Consider the following 25,175-nt stretch of genomic DNA (forward strand, 5'->3'; position numbering starts at 1 on the left):
ACCTAATTAGCATTTTGACATCTCTTCCTAGTAACTCATTGGACACATCAGTTTGGAACATAGTCTCATTTAAAACCTACCAAAACAGTCTCGAATTCACAGAGATGAACCAATATGCACAGCCCCTACCACCTCTTGATGAGATTTCAGGGCTAGCAGTTGAACTACCATTTCTTGAGGTGTGTGCTTTGGGGTCTTCAACTAAATAAATTTCTCACTATTTACGTCTTTATGGATACATTTCACTTCATCTTCACCTTCCAAAACTCAGTTTATTACAGCAGCTGGGTTTCGTTCTGCCTGATAGAAGTCTTGAGCAGCTACTAAAAATGTCACAAAGAGTTTGCATCAACCTCCCCTTTCTCCACACCCTACATTTCAAAGTGTTTAGGCAGCAACAGAAAACAATTAAAGGAAATTCATAGCTAAGGCTGAAACATGCCATATGTTTTCAAGCAGAAGGGCACAAAACATCAGTAAACCACTTCAGTGATTACATACTCCCACTATCAGCCATTGAAAAACTATAGAACAATATCATCCCTAACTATTAATAACCATACTTCCTTTCTAGTATACAGCCCTCTTTTCTTAATTGTCTAACAAGGGTATTTTCATACAAACCGTATTTCTCTTTCCCATAAGACAGCAGAAAGAATACAATAAATGATTTATAGTTCTATGTACATTCCCGCATCATTCCTGACATTTCATTTACAGTTTTAAGTTCTCTATACTCACTACAAACATGTTTTGTCTTGTTGTATAGTTCAAGAGAATTGAAAAAATTAGAAGTTTCATCCCTGTCCTGACCTTCCTGGTTGATTTCAGGAAAGCCATTGAAACTCCTCTGCCCATGCTCTGCATGCTTGGGGTGTAGAAGTGAAACAATGGTAAATACCCTCTCATGAAGTATTTTGAGAGCTAACATTTCAAAAGCTTTTTAAATACAAAGGTAAAAATTTCCTTAAATACTTATGCAATAGTGATCAGGTTTCTGAAAAACAGTCAATTTATAAATTGTCAGCATTTTCATTTTGTTTTCCATTATTCTCCAAATTTCAGGTAATCTGTTTAGTTACCTTTACTTCAAACTCATAAAGTGTCTAATTTTTACATTGGAAATACACATGCTAATTTTCAATTGCATTTTATCATAGTGCTGAAAAAAATCACTACAATTCCTTAAGTAAAAAAAAAAATGCAACACACTGATGGTTATATTTGAAATACCATCCCTCTGTCACTTCACAGCTGAAAATATATTTCCTTAGACTAATATAAGTTCTTTAACATCCAGGAAACTTGTTTGAGCACTTCAACTGGACCACTGATCAAAGAAAAAAAAAAGTCTTCCCCTCCCATGTAATTGTACTTGTCAGAACAAAACTAGATACTTAAGGTATATCCCAGTCACTTATTTGGTAACAGTCATGTAGAAGCCCTCATCTAGTTCAAGCCTTTTAAAACTCTGGAGATGTTTTTGCACTTATTGGAAACAATGCCGTAAACATACCATTACATTAAAACACTCTTCAATATTCAATAGAACTGTAATTTGTCAGAGCAGACAGGTTTCAAGCTAGGCATAACGCTGAAATATATGAAGGAGAGGAGGGGAAAAAAAGGCATTGAGAACTTTGCTGCAAACTTTTTAAGGCATAGTAAGATATGAATGCTTAGAATTAAGCTTCCTTGCAATTAACTTTTCTTTATTTAAAGTATTTGGCTTCCCACAGGGAAAAGGAAAATAACAGTTTTGAGAAGTATTTTGTTACCTGCAGCATAAAAGGGACGTTAAGAGATAGATTACTATTATGAAGAGGAAATGGACATAATTTCTGCTATCTGAAATGTTACTAAGCCTGCCTAAAAATTTGCAGGGTGCCTTATGAAGGAAAGCAGATGTGATGGGAGTGGATGAACAGTTCCATCAAACCAAATTCACTTTCTCCCTATTCCTCTCAACTTTTAGGCACATTGAAGTATGGACAGAAGTCACAAGAAACAAGAAATTACTGTAAAAACTCCATTCATGTAAGCAAAGATTGCACCAATTAGATAGAAGTCTCTTAAAAATTTGTCTTTTGAATTCTCCAACAACTTGCTGTACATATTCATCCAAGAAGTACGTAGTTAAGCCTTCTGCCTTTTGTTTTCACATTAAAATTATTATTTTTTTCTGAAAAAGGTTTGTATCATCTTGTGCCTTGGCTTACAAAAATGCAGCTTTGGACTAATCAGCTTGCAGGTGAAGCACATCACATAGTACTTATGCAACTTCATTCTTTGCTAAAGTGCTGCATACACACACAACTTCTACCTCTGAATTTACAGTCCAAAGAGAAAATCAAACTCACAAGATCAGCCATGAGGTAGGGGCAGTGCAATGGAGACAGGACTTGAGACACAGCTTGTGACCGCATTAGCTACAAGACACCCTGGTGCTTGTCAGAAAGGTTTCTTAAACCTTCAGGAGAAAAAGCAACATTCACATAACTCAGTATAATGTTCCCTCAGCACATCCAGCCCTCTTGTCACTGCAAAAAGAAACAGACGAGCAAGCAGAGCAAGTCAAATGCTTATTAATTCATTAATCAGCTCCCAACCTAAATTTATGAGGCTAACTATTTCTTATGAGAGATTTTGGATACTGTTAGCTGCTGCACTACCAGCAATTATACCCAGGTTTGAGCTTTTTTTTTTTTTGGTAGCAAGGCCAAATAAACAACAGTAGCTGTTATGCAACTTATTCCATGTATCTGTGCATTTGCCTCTCCATATTTTCCATAACAAATAGAATTAAGAAGAGGAATACATTTATTCTCATATCACACAAGCTGCTATTAATATATAATATATACACTATTAATATATACATAATATAATCCACATTATTAAACTTCTGATTTGCAAATCGATTAAGATATTAAATAAGCTAAATATATATTTATTTATTTATTTTTAATAAAAAGCAAAATGCAAGGAGACAAAGTGCAGACCTGCGTAAAGGCTATACTAAAAAACAAGAAATTGAGAAGTACGAAAAAATGAATACAGTCAAGATTTTCAGCATGAAGGAATTACTCAAAAATATTTGAAAAGTAGAGTTGCTTTTAAAACTCTGTAAGAACATACTAATATATTGCCATCATTTTTTAAAAATTTTTAAGTGAAAAATATAAAGTAATTTGAATTTATATAATCTAGAGAGGGAACTTCACAGCCAAATCCTAAAAAAAAAAATAAAATGAAAACAAAGTTTCAGTGTTATGTGGATTTTATCTCAAAAAAAAAAAAGTTTTAAGATGTCCTACAGCAAAGTGAAAATCTCTTCTGCTTGCCATTCCCATTCTCCTCCAACAAGGAAAAAAACCAAACTGCGTCAAGAAAACATTCCCACAGAAAATTTTGGCCAGCTATACCTGATGACAACTGATAAGGAAGTACCAGGGCGTCTCCAAGGTTTGCAAAGCATTAGGCACAAAGGCTCGGAAAAAATTTTTAGTTGCAGTATTTTATTTTTTTTTTTTTCATCTTCTCCACCCTTGCCTTTATCTCCCTTTTATTTTGGTATAATGTAATTTTCTTTCATATTTCTCCCTTCTTCCCTTTATTTATTCTGTACTTTACTAGTTTAGGAGTTACATGTTGATCTCCATAACAAAGTGGCTCTCTCTCTCTTTTTCAGGTGGCTGTTTTGGTACAAATGGAATTAATTCCTTCTGATACATTAAATAAATACACTAGATAACATAGTGCTGTTATATTAGGTTGTATTAAAGAAGAGATGGAATGATGTTTGAGTAGCACTTGTCAGAAGGGCATGTTGGGCCTGGGTGAACTAGGAACTTAAGTGTTCGAAAAATACTACTTGGAAAACTAGCAAGACACTCTTCACCCTAGAGCAACCCTAGTTGCACACTAGAACAACAGAAAATCCCACTCTACAGTTTTCCAGATGCACATGTTTAAACCTGGGACTACCTGGTTCAAACCTGCCTACTGATGAGCAGTTCTCATATAAAAGGGAAACAAATTTCATGAAGATGTTCAGTGCTCATGTCCATCCAGCTCTCACACAGAGAGTTAGTGAGCAACATCTCTGCTCATTTGAAGTGAGGAATGAGCTTTTAAAAAAAGTGCTGATGGCATTTCATCTACAATTCTGAAAAAAAACAGTAGCTCTCTACTCTGCCCTGTGGTTTGACCACAGCCTTCACACCTCTGATGTGATGATACTCTTCCTGACCACAGGGCAGAGCAAAGCATTGCACTTCCTTATTAATGCTAGTTATGAGGAAAGACAGATGGTCTTAAGTGCCCAGGTCAGGACACTGCAAGACAGGAATCCCATTAGCTACCTTTGGTTGTTTTTTTTTTCCCCAAAGGAGATATTGACTTTTTCTTGACCACCAGGTCTCAGATGGAAGCTTATATTTATTAAAAACTTTGTATTGCTACAGACCATACAGCTATTTCTCCTGAGCAATGAGCAACAAATTATTCTGACAGATATGTCAAGCTTGCCTTATGCTACACAGAACTCATTCATCTTCCCACTGTCTCATGATTTCTGACTTCCACCCCAGTTCATCAGGCTCTTTGTGTTCAGCCAACTAAGTTGGAAATGTGAGGTTTCTGGGGAACAAAGGCACTGCAACTAGAGATGCATCTCAAAACACTCTACAGAACTCTGTTGGAAAATGTGTTGTTAGGCCAAAGTCCTCTCCCTGGTGTGATTATATGCAAACCATCTCACATATTGGGATTCAAGCTGAAAAGCAGGAAACACATACTTCTTGAGACTTATTTTTGTTTGTTTGTTTGTTTTGGGGGGGTAGAGGAGGGGGGAAAGGGAGGAGGAGGCAGGAAGGTGGGGAAGGTTTGAAAGCATTCATTATATTTTTCCCTGAGAACTCCCAACAAAATCAGCTTGCAACTTTTTATTTGCAACATCCTGAGATTGCAAGATTCAAGTTTTCCCTTTCTTTTTCCTCCTGCCTATTTCACTACTAAAGGGAGAGAAACAATAAAAAAAAAAAAAAGGAAAGAAAGAAATACCATACAGCAAGTAAAACAATGTTCTTGTTGTTAAGAGTAAAAAGTTGTGGGGTTTGTTTAGTTTTTAAGAAAAAACTTCTCCTTGGATAAAAGGAAAGTGAAAAGGTCTTTGGGGATTACTTTTTCACCTTCATCTGAAACTCAGGACTAACACCATGCTAGGGAAACAGCAAAAGGAATGAAGCATCAAAAAAAACATTTAGAAATGGTCATTTAATGCACAATATTTGAAAGAAACGAAGCAACAGAGAAGTTGGGATTGCTCTTTAGTGCAAGGCAGTTTTTCAGAAGGTGAGGTGAATGGTCTGCTATCCACATTACAAGTGCAGTTGCATCATGCTGTTGGAACAAGGCATAAAATTTATAGTTCTTTGTCTAGATGCAAGTTGTGCTGTTCTAAAATCAATACAAGCAGTGTCTTCTCCATAACAGGAGAAAAGTAGGGGGAAAAAGATCAACCCAGCAAGATCTTTCAATGTGAGAATTTTCTTTAAATCACATTTCCCTGAGGCAAGCCTATTTGATACAAGCGTGCACCACAAAGTGTTTTTTTGTTTGTTTAAAGGCAGACTTCACTTTCATTGCCTTGCAAAATGAAACCCCATCCTCTACAGTTCTCTGACCTTTTCCTTACCCTTTCCCTGTCCCCTAGAAACACCAAAGAGCTTAAGAGCTTCATGAACTGCTACTCTGTACTGGCTTGCTGCAGTACTAGGGAAAAAAAATATGGATTGCTCTTTGCACTGTGTTTTATACAACTGAAAAGAAAAGCAGAAAACAGTTCTTCATTCTCCAGAAGATATTTCAAGTGCAAAGTTTTCAACAAATAACATTCTCTCAGCTTTCATTTAGTGGTGTTAGCTGCCTTCACCATCCCTTTAAAGGTAATTAAAGCAAGTAAGCAGCCAAGCAAACTCCCTTCAGGAATCCTGCAAGCACATCACCCTCTGTATGCTGTTAAAAATCAAACTGTAGCAAGTCACAGTCTCCTGCATCTACTGCTGGAATTAGTCCTTTGTACCTTGAAGGCTGCATGTGTCATTGTTCAGGAACCTCCTCGAGAGCTGTGCTGACATTATGTTGGTCACTCATGGTTGATTTTTGTTGGTCACTCATTGTTGACCAGCAATGACATGAGAGCCCAGGATGGCTGCAGTGGCATCTGTTACTGCCACCACAGCTCTGAAGCAGCAATAAGGTTGCACATCAACTCAGCTGGGCAAGCTGGCATTGATCTAGGACTAATCAAATGTGTACACTGCTCTGTGGGTCATAGAATATCCTGAGTTGGAAGGAACCCACAAGGATCTAGGATGTGCTGCTGCAGGAGGTGTTCCCAGCAGTCATGTCCTGCTAATTGCCATTGGAATAAGAGATTCACTTCAGGGCTGGGCTGTCCTGAGCACCTCTCATCACCATCAGAAGATGGTCCTGTTCTGCCCTCTACCTCCTACTCCCACCACTTGCCTGCAACTTGTTCGGTCTTGGTCTCTTCCCTCAGTGTATCAGTTCAGTTTTCCAAACAAACATTAAAAAAAGACAGATAAGATGACTGATAGATATCACCCAAGCAACAGGAGACACATGCCTCTGAAATAGAGCAGCAGCACTTCAGTAATAGCTTAATGAATTTTTAAGTTTGCCTAGTATCAATTCAGCATTTTTGATAACTGAATGCTAAGTTTAATTTCAGTATTTAATCAAGGCACATATTTATCCATTCCATCATGATTACACCCCAACCACTGAGATCCAAACCCAAAATTGCTAGGCAGCCGTATACTCAAATTAGAGACAAAAGTTGAAGCCCATTTTCAGTTGTCTTAAATGAACATGAAATTTAGGTGATTCTGTTAATATAAAGCTGCTATTATATTTTTTAAACATTAATGTATCACAAAAGCAAGTGACAATTTAATAACGCATTTACTTAATTAAAAACAAAAACAACAAAAAACAGTTTAGTTTTCCACCTCAATATGAAGTGTAGTGCACAATATTCCTTAGAAACCAGACTCTTTCATTATTCATATAGTCTTTCACTTCCTATTTTACTCAAATTTGTTTTCAAAATAACCATGAAGTCAAAGAAACAATATAATGAAACCCTTCTGGAGATTTAACTGAAGATGTCTGTTGAACATTGTATTTCTGCACTACTGAGAACACTGCCAAGTATTTGAAGTGAACATGATTTTTCAGAGGGAAATGGGGAAAAAATACCACAATAATATGGCAGCCAAATACATTAACTTGAAAAAACATACACATCTTTTAAAGCTTTTGTTTTCTGCAGACTTCTGTTCTGCCAAAAAAAAAAAAAGGTATTTATCTCCCTTTTAACTAAAAACAACAGGACAGAAATGGATGCTAGACGCCCAAAGATTAATAAATTTTTAGGAAATGGACTTGAGTCCTTAATCATGAGTCCAGAGGACCATGAAGAAGGTGTAGAAAGAACAGGATCAGAAGATCAAGAGACTCAAATTCAAGTTGGGGGATCTGTTTATCTGTTAGAAATAAATCCTACCTCTTGAAGATGAAGTCCACACCTGCTTAACAAAAAGGAAACAAAAAAAAAGTCCCCCTACCAGCAGTATTAGTAAATCTCATAAAGGCTTGGTGGGGAGCAATTAACGTATGACCAAAAAAACACCGAATGCAGCAGAAGTGAGAGCTGTAGAGTGGATATGAAGCCATGGCAAACAGAGCCTAGAAGCAGATTTGTGGGAGAAGCAAGTAACAACAATTCAAGTATTTCTAGAGCACGGCAAGCAAGCCTACCAGCTAATTCCTAGCAAGCACTGTAGAGAATTTGTCAGTAGAAAAAGAAACTTTACTTTTATTTCAAGTATAGAAGTAAAGATGGAAAGGATCCATGTCAACTAAGTCTTGTGGTTCATCAGCCATGGTATCCTGAGCCTGTCAGGTACTAATGCTTGTGTTTCTGTAAGTGCACAAAACTATATTTTTTTTTGTGAGTTTTACATGCAATGATGACAGTGGGACTCTCCAGAGCTGGTATAATTGAACACATTCCTCTGAAGTCTGGAAAAATAACTCTCCTCTCCTTCCCATTATTGCCACAATAATCACAATCTTCTGAAACTGAAGTATTTCTGTAAAATCTTTTCCATGGGGTTACATAAAATATCAGCTGTCTAAATGACTATCTTGAACTGCTCTTTTAACACCACCACCATTTAGTGGTGGTGTTAATGATCTTGGTTTATGAGATTCATTCACCTTTCCTCTGCTTTCTTTTATTATTGAAGACTTGTAGGAACTAGAAACAACTTGAAGGAACAATAACGCACCACAACTAAGACAAACTACACACCTAATGAATACTCCAAATTCTTGTATCTGAAAACAAAATAATAATACTTGTAAAAATGAAAACATTGCATTTTATCTTTCAAGACAATACTTAATCACCACAAAAATGAAATCTATCCTATATTTATCTGGTTTGGATTAATTCCTACTTTAGAGACCCTTTAGGCAACCAAACTACTGATAGAATAACCTCACTGTCTTCCCCAGAATGATTTTGGTTTAATTTGAATTCTTTTTTTGGATGCCTCATAGGGGAAGAATGTGCAGCACTCATTATTCACAAACCTAATACCCAAAGCTTTTCTAGGACAAAGGCAGCTAATGCTTTGTACATTCATTTGATGTGGAAATACACTTTCTGAGCTTGTGCAATGATATATGGCAAGTTAACCCAATCTTATGACTTCTAGCCAAGTTAAATACACTTTAAAACTCTTTCTTAAAGAGTTGCATAGCTGACCAACAAAAGAAGATGTATTAAAGGGATGAGCAAACAAAACAAGTTAGAGAAATATTGTATTCTACTTCTATTAAGAATTCAGGTAACTTTCTCTAATGTTGAAATTGTACATTTACCATAGTGAATCTACTTTCTTGTCCCTGTTCACCTTGGGTCTTTAAAAAAGTCTAAACAGTTCTGGTCACAGAACTGTCTAAGAGACATAGATACCCTGGCAACAGGGATAACTAAGAAGGATACTGTTTCTAGGAGACAAAAAAAAAAAAATGAAAGCTCTGAATTTGTATATTCTCAAAAGCTTTTCTGTTTTCAAAGGGCTAAAAAAAAATTAGCCTACAGTCTCTGACCAGAAAGTTTGCCAAATAGCAAATGGAAGTCTAAGATTTCCTGTGTAAGTGATTCCATCATTACTTTTCCCCTTCTTCAGATGATGTGATTTACAGCCAAAACATCGACAAATCCCTTAGCTGAAGCATAAAGAGAGATTTCTGAATCAGAGTTATTTTAATGCAACATAGGCTTTACTGTGGGTGGGGAGAAGCAGCTTCTAAAAATACTCAGATTACAAAGGACATCTCTGCCTATTCCCTAATAGAGGAAATTAGGAAGTGGGTTGTGAATGGAATATAGGATGGTGGCTTTTGAATAAAGAAAGGTGAAGTTGTATGTATTTGTGCACAGTGCTGATAGTGGGATGATGCAGCTTCATGTGGTGACAAGCTGATTGAAGATACAGATCCATATCACAGCACAGGTAATCTCTGCATTCTACATCAAAGTATATACAGCAAAATCTTAAACAAAAAAGGAAATAGAGATAACATTCTACACACTTGGAAGGTTTTTGTTATGAGACCATGTAAGACCAATAGGCAAGAGCACACATTAAAAACAGTGAAACAGAACTTATAATCATACCACAGGTAATAGAATTACTGTCATTACTTACCAAGCCAGCTATTGGAGTTGACAGACGATTGATCTTCTTAACAATGCCAGGTTTGATCTTGTTAATCAAACTGAAAATAAATCATATGATTTTCTGTTACATAATAAGCAGTGACATTCATGCTTAAAGTTAAGAACTACTTTGCATATATTCCTCACATATTACTTGAGCCAAATAAATTTGAACTCATTAACAACCTTCCCTGTCCAATTTTTTAAGTCTTTTTTCAGCTGATTTCCAAAAAGCAACAATAAGAGATCATAGAAGCAAAAATGGTAAAAGTCACAAAAATAAAGATTGCTGACAATGGCAAAGTGAGATAAAAATAAAAAATAAAAAAATCAGTGCCTAGATTGGTGCAAGGAAAAAATGAGTTGTGTTTCTACTAAATCAGTGGTGATGTTAATCAGACTAATTTCCCATTTAAAGATTTAAAGACCACAAAAATAGTGATCTGTTGAGGTGAAATTCATACATATATATATACACACACACACGCATTTCTTAAATCTTCCAAATGCATGTTATTTATTTGCTTTATTTACTTAAGAACATAAAGTAGCATGAAATAGGGAGAACTTTCATGTCTTTCCTTCTCTAATGTATTTAGTAAAAGAGATTTATAAAGATATGTGTAAAGACATTTAGTATAGTATCAAAGGATTTATAAGTCAGCTAACACACACACACTTGGCCATCAAACGGGTCTATCAAGCCAACTGGGCTACCCTTGGAGTATAAGGTGGAAGTATAGGTCTGGTCTGCTATAGTTTGTCAAATATCCATCTCCAGAGAAAATGCATCTGAGGACATTAAACTAGTCATGGCATGGGGGAACCAAGGCAACAATAATGCTGCATTTAATTCGTCTCCACTGTTTAAGACCTCATATTCTGTCTATTTCAGTGAAAACTGGACATAGGAAAGCCTTTCACATTTGCTGTTCTCTATTTCCATGGAATTTCTATCGAAGTCATTTATCCCTGTACTTCAAGTATGTTAAATTTTAAAAGTATGATATGGGAGGACAGCTGTATGATTGAGTGCAGCATAATTAGATGTCTTTACCTTTAAAAAATTTTGCATGCCTCCTAAAGCAAGTTGCTCATCTGAAGAGATTATAGGATGTTTTTCTTGCATGTAGCTATTAATTACAGATAAATTTAACTGATTTACATTTGGCAGATGGAAGCTTATATTCTTTTGCCAAAGACATGTCAACAATGAAGATATCAGAGGGTTAGAATATCAGTTCATTACCAATTCTTGAAGACACTACTTAAAAGTTACAGCTGAATACAATACACACAACACCCCAATAAGTACATACCTGAAGAAATAGTATAAGCTATTACCAGATTCAGTCTACTACATATTTGATTACAGAAGTAACAAAAATACAGTGTCCACCCCTAAAACATCACTTCAAAATATATCATCTCCTTCACATCACAAAGTTAACTGCAGAAGCAACTAGCAAGATAGCCTGAAAGGTGACATGCCCAAAGGAGAAAAAAAAAAGAACAAACAAGAAATGCAATAATATTAAAAGAAGAAAGATACAGGAATGGTGTGGTTTTTTTTCCTTTACTTTGGTTATTTGTGATATACACTAAACTCAGAGAATTGTACCTTTATAAATATTTTCTGAAAGTTGGCTTGGTTGAACTGATTTAAGAGTGTCTCTGAGAATCAAGGTATTTTTTTAAGCATCACGTGCAAACCCCTAGTAGGATTTCTCTATACTGACATTCTAATTACATTCACACCTGCTTTTCCTTAACCCATAAGGATTTAGCACTAGTTCCAGTCCTGGAAACCTAGTAAGTACAGATGAAAATTACAGACATGTTGAAGAGACCTGATGAGTGGATGTTTTACACCTCTGACTCAGTCTACCAACAAAACCAGACAAGTTCCACTAGTGCTAAGTCTATAACATATAAATAGAAGGAAATAGAAGGAAGCTTTTTTTTTTTTTTGAGAAAGCACTCTAGAAAGAGTTGAGGTCAGAGCACTGTTTGGTGTTGAAAGCAATAACTAATTCAGTATTAAAGGTAATGAAACCTGGGCTGCACATACAAGAAAATATTTCTACCTGGTCTGGTGGGAGGTGTCCTCACCCATGGCAAGGGGTTGGAACTGGATAGTCTTTAAAAGGCCCCTTCCAACCCAAACCACTCTGATTTTTATTATTTTTTTTTAATATGTATATGTATGTACATGACACTAATATCCAACCCATTTACTTTTATCATCCTAAAACACTTTTTTTTTTTTTAATTTAAAACAAACAAAACAACAGCTTATAAAATATGTCAAGTAACATCCAATAGATTCTATGGTATTGAGGCACTTGGATATAATTATAAGATAGCAAAATAACCCCTCTCATATTTTATGCTGAAGAGCAATACCAGTAAGTAATGGGCACATGAAACCAGAGGCCTGCATGCTATTTTTAATTTACAATTTCATAACCTTCATTTCTGAAATTAAGTACTTTTTAAAAAAAGTGTTCTATGGGTGTAAAGTTCTCTGTGAGGAATAATTCTTTCAGTATTTAGAGAACAGCTAGCACACAACAATTTCTTGTGGAGAAACAGGAAAACAACCACCACCAGGCTGACAAGTAACTGAGTGTCTTGATCACAGCCATGCATAAGTTGAAGAGAAAGTCCAGTGATGCCATAAGCATTACAGCCAAAATAATTAATCAACAAGCCAGAGGATTAGCACAATGTTCCAGCTAAGACACAAGGAAGTGTATCGAACACACAGAATGTGTAGATTTAGAAAGTGGGTATTTGCCATGGGAAGGAAGAACAGCTCTCAAATTTATTTTTGGTTACTTAAAAAAAATTGCAACAGGCCAAGAAGGGAAGAGGCCAGCTAACAGCAAACTGAAGCATTTTTGCATAGCTAAGTCAATACTCACTCGCATAACAGTACTCCATTTTCTAGAGCTGCTCGAAAGTCTTTGGTTCCAAAGCTTTTCCCAGTAACTGTCTATAAAAATAATAATTGAGAGTTAGTTTGATACATGCATACAAAATCAGGACTAGCAAGAACATCTGAGAACAAAAAATTTCTTCAGTTCAATGCATAGTTCATATTCTTGTTTGGTTTTATTTATTATTATTATTATTAATTTTTAAAGAGTCTTTTAAAAAACAGTTCTCTGTGCCCCAAAAGAAGTCACATCCAACATCTTCAGACAGTTTCTGCTAGTACAACACAATCTTCAGCTAAGTTCTGTGGGAATACTTATTTTCTAAAGCAATACTGAAAAGCATAAATTATATTTGAAACCGAAGTGCTAAGAAAAGAGTCTTATCTCCTACTTCATTTTACAGCTTGTACACTGATGATATCCGGCATGAAATATTTTAATAGTTTCCCCCCCCCCCCCCCCTTGCCACTTGCACCTAAGGCAATATGACTAAGGAACCACTCTGGCATGTCTTTGTTACCACATGCACATCAATTCCCACTAGCTGGCAAGCGGTAAGACTATACTAGTGGGGCTACTTTATATATATGGGGTGAAAAGCAGTGAACAAGAACAATGCCTTATAAAGGACTTAAGATACGTGATGCCAGAAGCATTGCCTACGGGTTTGCAGCAAAGCTGTTTTCCACAAAAGAAATTTGCTTCTGGCATTAACCCACTCCATCTCAAAAGAGACTATCAACGCAGTACCCTTCTCAAGCCAGAACTTATTGAGATTCTTCTTATTGGACTCCCCTCTGCACAAGTCCCTTGAAGTGAATGAACTTAGCCGATTTCTTATCAACACAGATTAGTAACACACACAAATCAGGAGGACACAAAATTTCCAGAACTGCCCAAATGCATTTTTCTCTCTGTTAAGTACAGGAATCAAATGCTAAGAAGGACATTTATTTTTACTTAGTTCAGAGGTCTCCAGGTCAGTCACTAGCTTATTACAAGCCTTCTTTAGAGGATCCTGACCATCTCCATCACTGAGCAGGACTTCAGGCACACAATTAGAAGTGCTGTGGCATCTGTGTGCATCCAGACTAAAGTTACTGGTTACCACAGTAATTAAAGAAATTAGTGGTGGAACAAATGAACGGTGCTTGGTAAAAGAGCGTAGGAGAGGACACAGCTCTTTAAGGAGCTGTAAAATCATCACCCTTTCATTTTTCCCTAAATTGCTAATGCATGCTACCACTAGAAAACCTAGAATTTAAGCAGTTAGCTTTGAAATTAAAAAATACCTTATGTAAAAAACTTGAACTTCAATCCTCTATTGAGAGCAAAACTAGATGTTACAAAAATAATCTAATGGGTTTAAGTTCTTTTCTAGGAGTCCAATCAATTCTTGGAGTCAAAAAGTTACTCTCATTTTAGAGTTTTCTCAGACATCCGTAGAACTGCAGAGTATAATTATTTTATTTTTACTCTTAAGTCACACAAGCAATAGACAGTGAGATGTTTCTTTCTCCTAAGGTAGCTGGCCAGAGTTTGGCCCATTCCAAAACTGTGATGACATATATATTGGCAAATAACCTTTAAGCTAAAAATCCTTGCAAAATTACAACTGCATATAACTAAAGAGGTCACTCCTAAGAAATTATTCTCAAGAAGCCAAAGAAGATTTGTCACTGAAGAAATAAACTTCAGCATAGCTCCTCCACAGGAGTGCCACACACTGCAATGCATAATCACATTTTCATTTCCTAAAGTTATTTCTAAGCAATTTAAGAAACAAAACAACAACAAAAACTTATCCAAAACAAGGTGTGGAATATTTTTGACTGTTACAAAGTTTTAAGATAGATCAACTCAGATAAGTCAAAGTCATCCTTGAACTACAAGAGACCAACTTCAGCACAAGATTGTAGATGATAGTGTTAGCCTTACAGACCTCTTAAAATTACATTAAGATTAGAGGATATTACACTGAAAGCCTTTTGACTAAGTTATTTGTGCAGCCACTGTGGCAATCAACATTGATTTGGTATACAGGATGGAGCTGTCAGACTGATCTTGCAACAAGCAGATTTTGGAGACTACATGGTTTGTTGATGTTAAAATAAAACCATCAGTACTGCCAAGTTCAGCTTTATTAGTATTGACTTTTAAAGAGTAACTAATAATTAAGTAATTAAGAGGTATTCTCAAGGAACAATTTAACACTGATGGCTTGAAACTGAAACATTTTCCAAGTTGCACAATGCCTTGAATTTGTTGATGTCAGAAAGAAAGTAGTACTCCTTTTTAAACTCAGGTTTCATAGAGAGAACATTTCTTGCAAAGGACTTTTATCCAGCTTATACCCACTGCAAGGCATCAAACAACTGTAATATTGTAGTCTACATAGAAACAAGATACCATTAAAAAAAATGAAAACCATTGACCAACTTAGATGTCCCCAAATTTTAAGGGCCTAAGTAAGACAAAGTGAATCGCACCCTGAGATACTACCTCTTCAAAGAATGTCTATAATTTGTGAGTCACCGTTTATTCATTAAAACTGGTTATACTGGGTGTGGTATTCTTATGTAATAGACATAATTGATTTTGGATAATTTTTCAACCACTTAGGCCATGTGATCCACCAAACAATAAAAGAAACATCTCCCAAAAGCGATTTTTATCCATGTCTGAATATAATCTCTTTAAATTATGTCTTTTTTTTTCCTCTCTCCTTCCTTCAGCTGAATGCATTTTGCTTCCTTCTGTTTTTAATAGAAAGAAGGCAATGACATAATTAAAGACTATATCATAAATCACATTTAATTGCTGCAGTAAAACAGTTTGATTTCAATTTTGTAGGAAAGCGTCCCCTAATACTTTGGTAACTTACAATTGCCAGGTCTGTGCAATTTACTTCAAACAGCATGTAAATCAAGACTTTACACACGCATACATGCAGAGGGCTAATTTAACTTCAGGTTTGCTATGATTTATTTAGGAAGCAAATCAAGAAGTAAACAAAGATAAACCATTCAAAAAATGTCATGATATCAAAATCATGATGGACCGAACAAAAAAACACATAGCACAGAAGAATACACTAATTATATGTCTCAGTACCAAAATTAACACTGAGTACATTTCAACTTGTCCTACTAAAGGCCAAATATAGCTGATCATAATGGGCCTTTTTTTTTTTTTTGCTTTAAAAGCCATTAAAAATGGAAAGATCTTGCAGTGTTAACAAATAATGCTAATGGAGTTCACATCAAATTGCTTCCATGATTTACACCTATTTGAATGGCTTCCCAAGACAGGCAGCCGTTCTGTAGGACTGTACAAGTTTTCATGTGGATTGGCTTCCTATATATATGTGTAGGCCACATGCACCTCACACAAATGCAAAGTACCAGCAGATTTCTCACCTTAATTTTGCTGTGGTGAAAATACTACAAGCCAGACTCTCACCATCCAGTGCAAATCCAACACTACATACCTAGGCATGCTGGTTAATCGATTCTCCATCACAAACATCACAAAAGCATCACAAGCTGCTGAAATCCAAGAGGCATTCATCATGCCCAAACCACAGTCTGAACAAAGCCTTACATCAGAAGTCCCCACCAGCCATCTAGTCTGCTCGGCAGTTCACGTTGCCAGTCCTGCTCTCTGGGTCTCATGTTCAAAGGTCCTCTAATACAGCCCCATTTAGACCACACAAGTCAAGCAAGGACCCCACAGACTGATCCGTGAGAAATGTTAATTGCATCAGTGTGAAGCATGCAACTCCCTGATGTAGATCTGTAGGTTAGGGATGGAAGATTCAAGATAAATACCAAACCATTTGTGAAAGAAATAGCCTTAATACAGGACTGCACATGAATCCCACTGGGCAAGAAGCTAATCAGACAATGACCTCAAAGACACTAAACTGATTTATGAACTTCAGGTCCCAAGCTTAGCCTGCAGCAATAAAAGCCAAGTTTGCCATCATGCTGTAGAGATGATTGCTAATGTTCTGTAAAGTGGGGCACTGATATGAATCTGATATTGTGGTACAGTCCCTACTGCAATATTTCAGCTGTGTGTGCCAGTTTCCCTGGGTTCTAACACACTGCCTGCCTCCACAGAACTGGGTCTGTGCCAAAAATTAAAGAAAGGAGAGATCGTCTCACATATGCGTCAATGTCTGAATTATTACCTTGCTAATGGTCTTTTCTTCTTTTTTCAGTTAACAAAAAAAAGTGGATCAGGTTCCAGGGTTAGTAGCTCCATCATTGCATAATCCTAGCATTACGTATCTCGGTTTACAGCACTCATTTAGCTCTAACCGCCCCTATCCAATATATCACTCCCAAACTGTACTGTTACTGTGTACAGTAAGATGCACAAGGAGATAAATAGACTACACCCACAGCCAACAAGCAAGAACTCAGAAAACTCCCAGTGCTCTGGCATCTGTGTTTTTTGGCAGGACCTAGAAGTAAATTAATGGCACATTTTATACCACATCTTGAGTCCATTCCATTTTACCTAAAGTTGTCAGTAAAATGTTATACCCCAGCCTGACAGATTTTGCCTTTTAGGGTCTGTCAGGAAGGAAGAGACCTACAGAACAAAACAATCAGTAGGTTTTTATTTATCTGTTCATTTGTTTTTCCACTCTCTTGCAGGAACTGGTGGTTCTTCTGGATGAAGACAATAAGCACCAGCTTCGTGGAGAACTTTAGATGCATTCACCCAAAGCCCTGCAAAAGGCCCTGCCCCACCTTACACAACTATTTATAGTCCTTCTTAAGTATGCAGGAGATGAGTTTTTGTCCTTGATCGGTAGCCATGAACAAGAATACTGCCATATCCCTTGGAGCAAGGAACTTATAGTTGTCTGCCTTTGCAGACTTGCAGTCCAGTTTTTTCCTCCCCATTTCTTCTTCTTCTCTGAATTTAAGTCTAACACTGCCACAGATTGCTGCAGTAGTGAATTTTGTTCAAACCTTCCAATGGGAAGATGATAGGAACCATATTTGGGGGGTTGCATACACAACCTTGAACAGAGAAGTGGCTAAATCACATTAATGACCACCTGGGTAGAAAGCCTTTGTCTTTGCAGCAAACAGCTAGACCAGAGGTTACTAGCTTCCTCAAGGCCAACTACTGGAAAAGAGCAGCTCATTTCTGAAGCAAGCAGGACCCACCTCCTTGAATTTTTAGGTCCTGGGAAAAGTGGGCATGTATATCTTCCACTCATAATAGAATTCTGCTGGCATTTCATCCCTGGTAGCAGGAGAGATGCCTGGTCCAAAGCAGCCAAGAAAACTATGCTGCTATCCTCCCTTCCTATCACAATTTAGTTTATAGCCCAAACTCCTGAGAGGCTAACAAGTGCTCAAGAATCTGGTACCCACAGAGACTTTCCTTGTAAACAGCCCAGCAATAAACTTATGATTCTGCCAACCCTAATAACTTTTATTAGTGAAGAGCAATATCTGGATTTCTACAAAAGCAAGCTCCTCTTCTTTAATTCTTCACAATTCATTTTAAAAACCCACGACAGGCATGACTGCACTGAAGAAAACAAACTGGGTGGCTGTAAATAACAGCAAGAGTAAAAAGGATAAAACTGATTAATATTTTTGCCATGGATCATTTATACAGATCCATGTGAATGCTCCCCTTTTTGTCTGAAAGACTTCTGTTTTTCAACTGGAATAATTCCTGCTCTATTGCTCAATGCAGAGATGTATTGTCCTGCTTAACCCCATACCCCAAATCCCTAGACATAATTTTGGTTTAGAGGATGTGGAAATCTTTCAATCTTCAGCCAAAAATGCCTTTGATAACAAATCAAACAGACATTTATAAAAGGAAAAGACTGATTATTGAAGAAGTCTTACTGCAATTTTCTATCATCATCGTAATGATGGGGTCTTATTGTGGTATGCCTGCTGAAAGAGTCATGCTAAGATTCTTGAAATAACATGTAACTTTTTTTTTATTATTATATACAGAAGATGAATAAAAGCAACGGATAAGGGGAAAGCAAAGAGACACATGTTTACTGGTATTGTAGGTATGAGAAGTACAGATCTCTTCACATCAGCTGCTTACACTCTGGGTTTATGTGCTTTTTCATCTCTTCTACCAAATTCAGAGGGATAGAAATGAAGTCTTTATTCCAATATTTAAGGGAATCCCTGACTTAGGGGAACAATACTGCAGAAAGAGCAAGGATATTTTCCATAAACATTTGAGATAAAGCAATTCAGTAAAGCTTCCCTATCCCCAACTCTCCCAAACAAGATCATCCCACAAGTGACAGCAAGATGAATAAGCTTACTGTTGTTTATATTGATGACTGTGTACTGACAGGTGTCAAACTTAGAAAAACAACATACATTATTTTGTTTGTGTGATAAAAAATTCTCACTGTATAGGCAGATAGGCAGCATAAAGTAAATGGATGTAGGTGTTCCAGTAGGACATAAAACTTGCAAACGTGAACTGAAATTAGAATAACTATGAATCTCTGGAAAAAAATCCAGTCACCGAGATTAATATAATAACATAATATCCAAGTAAATCAAGATGTGGCTATAAATTCTGCAAACAGTTTAAACGTACACCATTCCTCAAGTCACCACCCTAATTTATGCATCCTGACTTCAACTTGAACCACAATTCTTTACAATTGCCCGTAGTGACAGGACTAGGGGCAATGGTTTTAAATTGAAAGAGTGGATTTAGATTAGGTATCAGGAAGAAATTCTTGACTCAGAGGATAGTGAGTGAGGCAATAGAACAGGTTGCCCAGAGAGGTTGTAGCTGTCCCATCCCTGGAAGTGTTCAAGGCCAGGTTGGATGTGGGCTTTGGGCAGCCTGGAGATGTCCATGCCCACAGCAGGGCATGGACTAGACAATATTTAAGGGTTCCTTACAACCCAAACCATTCTGTAATTTATGTTCTCACATGTATTTCCAACTAACTTCAGTTAAATAAAAGTCCACATTTATCTATGTTCCCAAAACAATAGAAGAGCAAGATGATTATTTTAAGGTTGCCATATGATCTACAAATGAGTTCAGCTGGTGGTAAAACCAGAACAGCAGTACCTTAACCTTAAAATCCCTAATTAAGTAGAGAAAAGGATAAAGTCATCATGAGAAAAAAGTGTCTAAACATTGAGTTCACGCCAAAATGAGAAAGCCACAATTATATACATAATTAATAAAAAAGTTAACTGAAAGTTCGCTTTTCAAAGTAATTCATATCATAATGGTGATGCCCTAGACTTCAGTGGTTTTTTTTGTTGTTGTTGTTTTGTTTTGTTTGTTTGTTTTTGGTTGGTTGGGGTTTTTTTTGTTTGTTTGTTTCTGCCATAGAAAAGAAAGGTAAGCTTACCCAGGGAACAAAGTTTATGAAGGAATAGTTTCTAGAAAAGTCATCTACTGAGTTAACAAGAGAAGAAGGGAGCATAAATTCCATTTTCACTAGTTAGATATCTTTTAATGATCGTGTTTCATGATGTACATACTCTCATGCTAGCCAAATTTTGAGCTCACCTATTGTAAAAGTCATTTCATGTGCCATTTCTTAATCTTTTCTTTTTTCTTTCCCTGAAACATCTACCTCTTCTTCAAAGCATTCATTGTTACCTGACCTAAAGTTGTTCACTTCTCCAAGCTGAGGAATAAGCGATCAAAAGATAAATGAATCCATGAATAGCTGAGTCTCAGCTGGGCAACAAAGAAGACAGAGATGTTGCCCTGGGTAGAAAAATCAATATGTTCTGAACAACTCCTTAGGAGGCTGAAATAAAAAGGCTAGAAAAATATCAGCAACAAAACAGCTAAGAAAACACTACAACAGCATACACAACATACGAACAGAAGGTTTTGTAGGGCTACTCAAGCAGCCCTGAAATTGCACCAAAGCCTCCTTTCCCCCTTCATGCCAAGTGAAAGGTTTGCATTTAGAAAGCATCCCAGATGACTGTGTTTTAATATGGCACTAAAAATTAAAGTGTAGCCCCCATAACCCCCCTCACACACCAAACCACTTCTCTCCAGCCCCCAAACTCCTATAGCTATTGACCCGTGAGTTCCCAGCATCCACAGATCCAAATCTGTCTATCCACAGGATACTGAAGATAAGGATAACATCTGGACTTCGTTCAGATTCTTGAGGCTTAACATACCCAAAGATCCAGCCATTCAGCACCCTAATGAGACAGGCAGTACATGACTCATGAGATGGCTGGCCACATGCTGTCACAAAGAACTTTGAATTGGGACAATTAAAAAAAAAAAAAAAAGCATCTGAAGAACTATGTGAAATCTCTCCATACCATTGTTTTGACTAAAGAAGGAAAACAGTTTACATGTACGACAACAGCAGCACTTGGGTTTCAAATGAACACAGGGGAAAAAATGTTTTCATGCATTTTCAGTTAAAATAGAAACATTAATTGAAATATTAAAAGATAAGGGTATATTAACAGATATTAAGATAACATTTGTCTAGGGAAACTGTAAAGAAAGGATTAAAGGAATACATTTTTGCTGTAGAGGTACTAAAATTACATTTGTCTAGCACATTATTGTCTTGGTATTTATAACTAATGTATCCACTTTGTTGTAATTGAATATTTAATTACCTTGTTCACGTAAAAGAAGAGATAAATGCAAGCTTGATGGTTGTATTTCCCAAGTTTATAGCCCAATTTTATTATTATTGTAATTCCAGGCCAGGGAGTATATGCTACAAGTTTCAGTACAAGCTTTTAGCTCATTAGCACTTATTTTGTAGGAAGGACTTTAAACAATGCAGTATCTTTGCTTACAGCAATTAAGAAAAATATAACACAACTCCTCTTCTATTTGGAAGCTGGTCTCTATTGAGATTATTCATGTAGGTGGCAGAGAGAGACAGAGATACCAAATGAAATGTCCCAAACCAAAGCACATTTCAGTATTTCAGTCCCAGATTACACATAGGCTGCTTTACTAGTAATTCTGGGTGTGTTTAATACTTTGAGTTTTCATATAGTTTAAATCATTAACAGTGTAGATACACATGGTTCTCCAAAGTGGATGGTCAGAACCACGAGCAAGCCAGAGATCTAATGACAAGGTTTTGTAACCACATTCAGCACAAGGAAAAAGGCACTGGATAGAAAGAATAAGCACACAACAGGGAAATGCTTCAGATATAATTGCTTTCACGTGTTTAGAGAGGTTATTCATGCGTGGAAGTCATTTCTTGTTATTACTGGAGATTTTTCAATCTTTTGAATTTTTCAGTCTTTACTGGAAGCTGTACTTTTAGCAGCATACCAAGACATGGTTTGAACAAGTTGCAGTCAAAAACACTAACCCCCCCCCCCTTTTGCACATTCACCCACACTCACACATATGCGGTTTGGGGAACCAACAGCCTTCTGACTGCATCTTCTCTCCTGTCTCCACATTCCCTAGCTTTTATATATCCTCCTTGCACATCCATGTTTTTCCAAAACATTTCACCAGATTTACTTAGCTTGTTAACAAGTCAACAGATGGGCAACGAGCAAAAGAAATTGTGCAGAAACTAGCATTTAACAGGGTCAAAAGACACCATCGAGGCAATTAGTGTCACAAACAGAGTCTGAAAAAAAAAAAAAAAAGCAGTCATGGCACCAGTTCCCAATAAGCTATGGCACTTAACATGAATTGCAGCATCTCAAAATTCCAATGTTATCTAGTGACAGCTATGTAAGAAATAAACCATTAGGTGGAAGTTGCAGAAAGTAAAGCTGAGTTCACTGACTTCAGCTGTAGAAATATTATGTTCTTCTCTCAATTTGGAATAATCTTCAAGGGGAAAGATTAGTTTAAGGGAACTCAATTGGTTTTACACGTTCAAATCAAAATAAAAAACAAGACTGTAAAGCTCCTGAATACTATTATGTTTAGTTTTCTTTAAAAAAAATAAAAATAAAAAATATTGAAATCTACAAATGCATTTTGAGAAGTGAGAGAGCAGTAGAAGCAGCCATAAAGAACAGCAACATCAGGTTAAAAATATGTTCAGGGATATTTTTTTTCCTTAAGTCTCAACATTTAAAGGAATATAAACACAGAAATAATTATATTAGGATACTTGAAATACACTGTACGTGCACAAGTCACTAGACTGGAAGTAAGACTTATGAAGGCTCCATATCCCACTGCTCATAGCAATATATTGCATTACAGGTAATGAGCTCCTAATATTACAACATTTGATGGCAGAGACCATTGCCACTGCCGTGCAGCACCACCTAATGAGAGACGCCAGGTACAACAAAGGACCAGAGACTGTGCTTACATGGAGTCCCTCTCTTTGGCAGGAGATGAAAGAAATTGCCTCTGGCAAAGAAATTAAATAATTGTAGACAGAGGAGGAAGGATGGATACAGAGGAAATTGAAGTCCAAGAGAGCTGCAGAAGGATGTTGTTCATCTGAAAAGACGACAGGAGCAGAACTGGAAGAGGCAGAGTATTGGTCTGGGAAAAGGAAGAAAGAAATTAAAAGTTCAGTAAATTTTGCTGACTAATTTTTCTCCCTGATTATGTTTTTGAGGAGCTCTAAAATAAGAATGCTGCCCTTGTAAAGGATTCAAGGATAAAGAAATATCTAGTGAACATGCAGCAAGTTACTGAAGTACTTTTATGATACTGTGAGAACATAGAAATGAACATGCTCTCGTACCTGGTCAAGCAGCTCTCAGCTTTTCAAGGGATCCTGTTCCAGCTATGCTGTGTTCAAGACCACCCCATCATCTCATAGGAGATTTGGTCCCAGCCTGCACAATAGCCTACGCTATTCACCCATTATTGCCCATGTTATCTTCCCCTACCCCAGATGCCATCCCTTTGCAATTTGAAATGCATTTGCCTTCAAAAAGTAAGTCATTACTAAGAGAAATCAGGGATCAAGCTTCAGTCGACCATAAGAATCAGGACTTCACTCTTAAAGATGACACTTTTTTTTTTTTTAAAAAAAGGTCCCCTTTTATGCACGACACTGCCCTTTCCTATCAAAAAGCTTCAGTCCAGTCAGCATTTGAGCATCTCAAACAATTACACTACTAGCAAACTGCAGTTCTGCAGGGGTCCCTTCTGCCTGGCATTTCCCTTTTCAACACCACAGAAATGTCTGCAACTGTCAGAATTGTAGGTGGCCCAGCACCTCTCCTCTGAGGAGAGGCTGAGGAAGCTGGGTGGCCCCAAAAGGAAGTGGCAAGTGGCAATTACTGCTGTGGCCACTGCAGGGGAACAGCCTGCCCATCTTTCCTCTTAGCCTTTGCCACTCCCCACTCAACCTTTCTTTCAGGCTGAGAACTGACAGAACCAAAAGTGTTAGTCAGCCACCTCCAGCATGACACTTCCTTCAGCCATTTTATTGCTTCACCACACATGAAGCTTTTTTTTTTTCTTAAAGGAACCAAACTGGTTTGACAGAGTGCTTCCCTCCTCACCAGGGTGTGTTTAAAGGAACCAAAGATAAGTCTGACCGTCACAGCAACTACACATGGTTGCTATGTGCACTGCCCAGAGGTAGGATTTAATAGCTAGTCAAAAGCAGCCAACCTCACCCCCTTGTTTCAGAATACAATTTTAATTTGCTTATATTATGATCTCCTTGCAGAAATCTTGGAATCATTTAGGTTGGAAAAGACCTGTAAGATCATCTAGCCAGACTTTATGCTAAGGTCTCCTTGCAAACAATTTAATGCCCTTCAAGGGTGAGGCTGATATTTTCTAGGGTTTCCACTTGACCCCATTAAATATTTAAAGTGGGGATCCTCAATATCACTGAAATTAAAGCAACTATTTTTGATATTATTTGAAAATTCTGTGTTGCTGAAAAATGTATTCTTCTCGAGGGACTATCGACAAATAGGATATATCAGGCACATAAATTTTTGTGTGCGGACCTACACTCATATGTAGATGAAAGAGGGGTTCCAACCTTTGGTGTGCTGGTTCATGTATACTCGCATAATCTCTTCCAATTATACAGCCACAGCAATTAGAAAAAATAAAACCCCCACAAGATGTGCACACACACAAAAAAACACCAACATGCATGCAGGCAAATCATATTAGAAAATCTAATATCCAGAGTGATAAAAAATTCTTGGAAGACTACTTGGTTCCATGAATTTGTAGCATTAAGCTTGGGTATTTTAACCACAGAAAAGACATAGCTTTTGGATTATAAACAGATGCATGCACTTGGGGCATTTTTCACCAATAACTTAACTTCCTTTTGTCTTTAAAGTAATAACACGTTAAATGAAGAAATATTATCAATAATCCATGCAGTTTCTCAAAGTTGAAGAATATCTTTTTCACGAATGACAGATTTTCTTCTGCTCTAGGCAAGATGCCTC

At 36.9% G+C, this 25,175-nt stretch overlaps 1 protein-coding gene across 23 annotated transcripts in view; it reads right to left on the reverse strand.

Moving 5' to 3' along the window:
- Positions 1–25,175, reverse strand: part of LMO7 (LIM domain 7) — a 129,330-nt gene that overhangs the window by 81,809 nt on the left and 22,346 nt on the right. For all 23 annotated transcript variants that reach the window (XM_038183937.2, XM_038183593.2, XM_038183903.2 and 20 more), the window contains exons 2-3: positions 12,751–12,821; positions 9,813–9,882 (exon numbers count right to left, since the gene is read on the reverse strand). In XM_038183937.2, coding sequence (XP_038039865.2) covers positions 9,813–9,882; positions 12,751–12,821 — 141 coding nt within the window. The remainder of the gene's footprint in view (positions 1–9,812; positions 9,883–12,750; positions 12,822–25,175) is intronic.

Source organism: Anas platyrhynchos, chromosome 1, assembly GCF_047663525.1.
Source record: "Anas platyrhynchos isolate ZD024472 breed Pekin duck chromosome 1, IASCAAS_PekinDuck_T2T, whole genome shotgun sequence".
In the NCBI taxonomy this organism is placed as follows: Eukaryota; Metazoa; Chordata; class Aves; order Anseriformes; family Anatidae; genus Anas; species Anas platyrhynchos.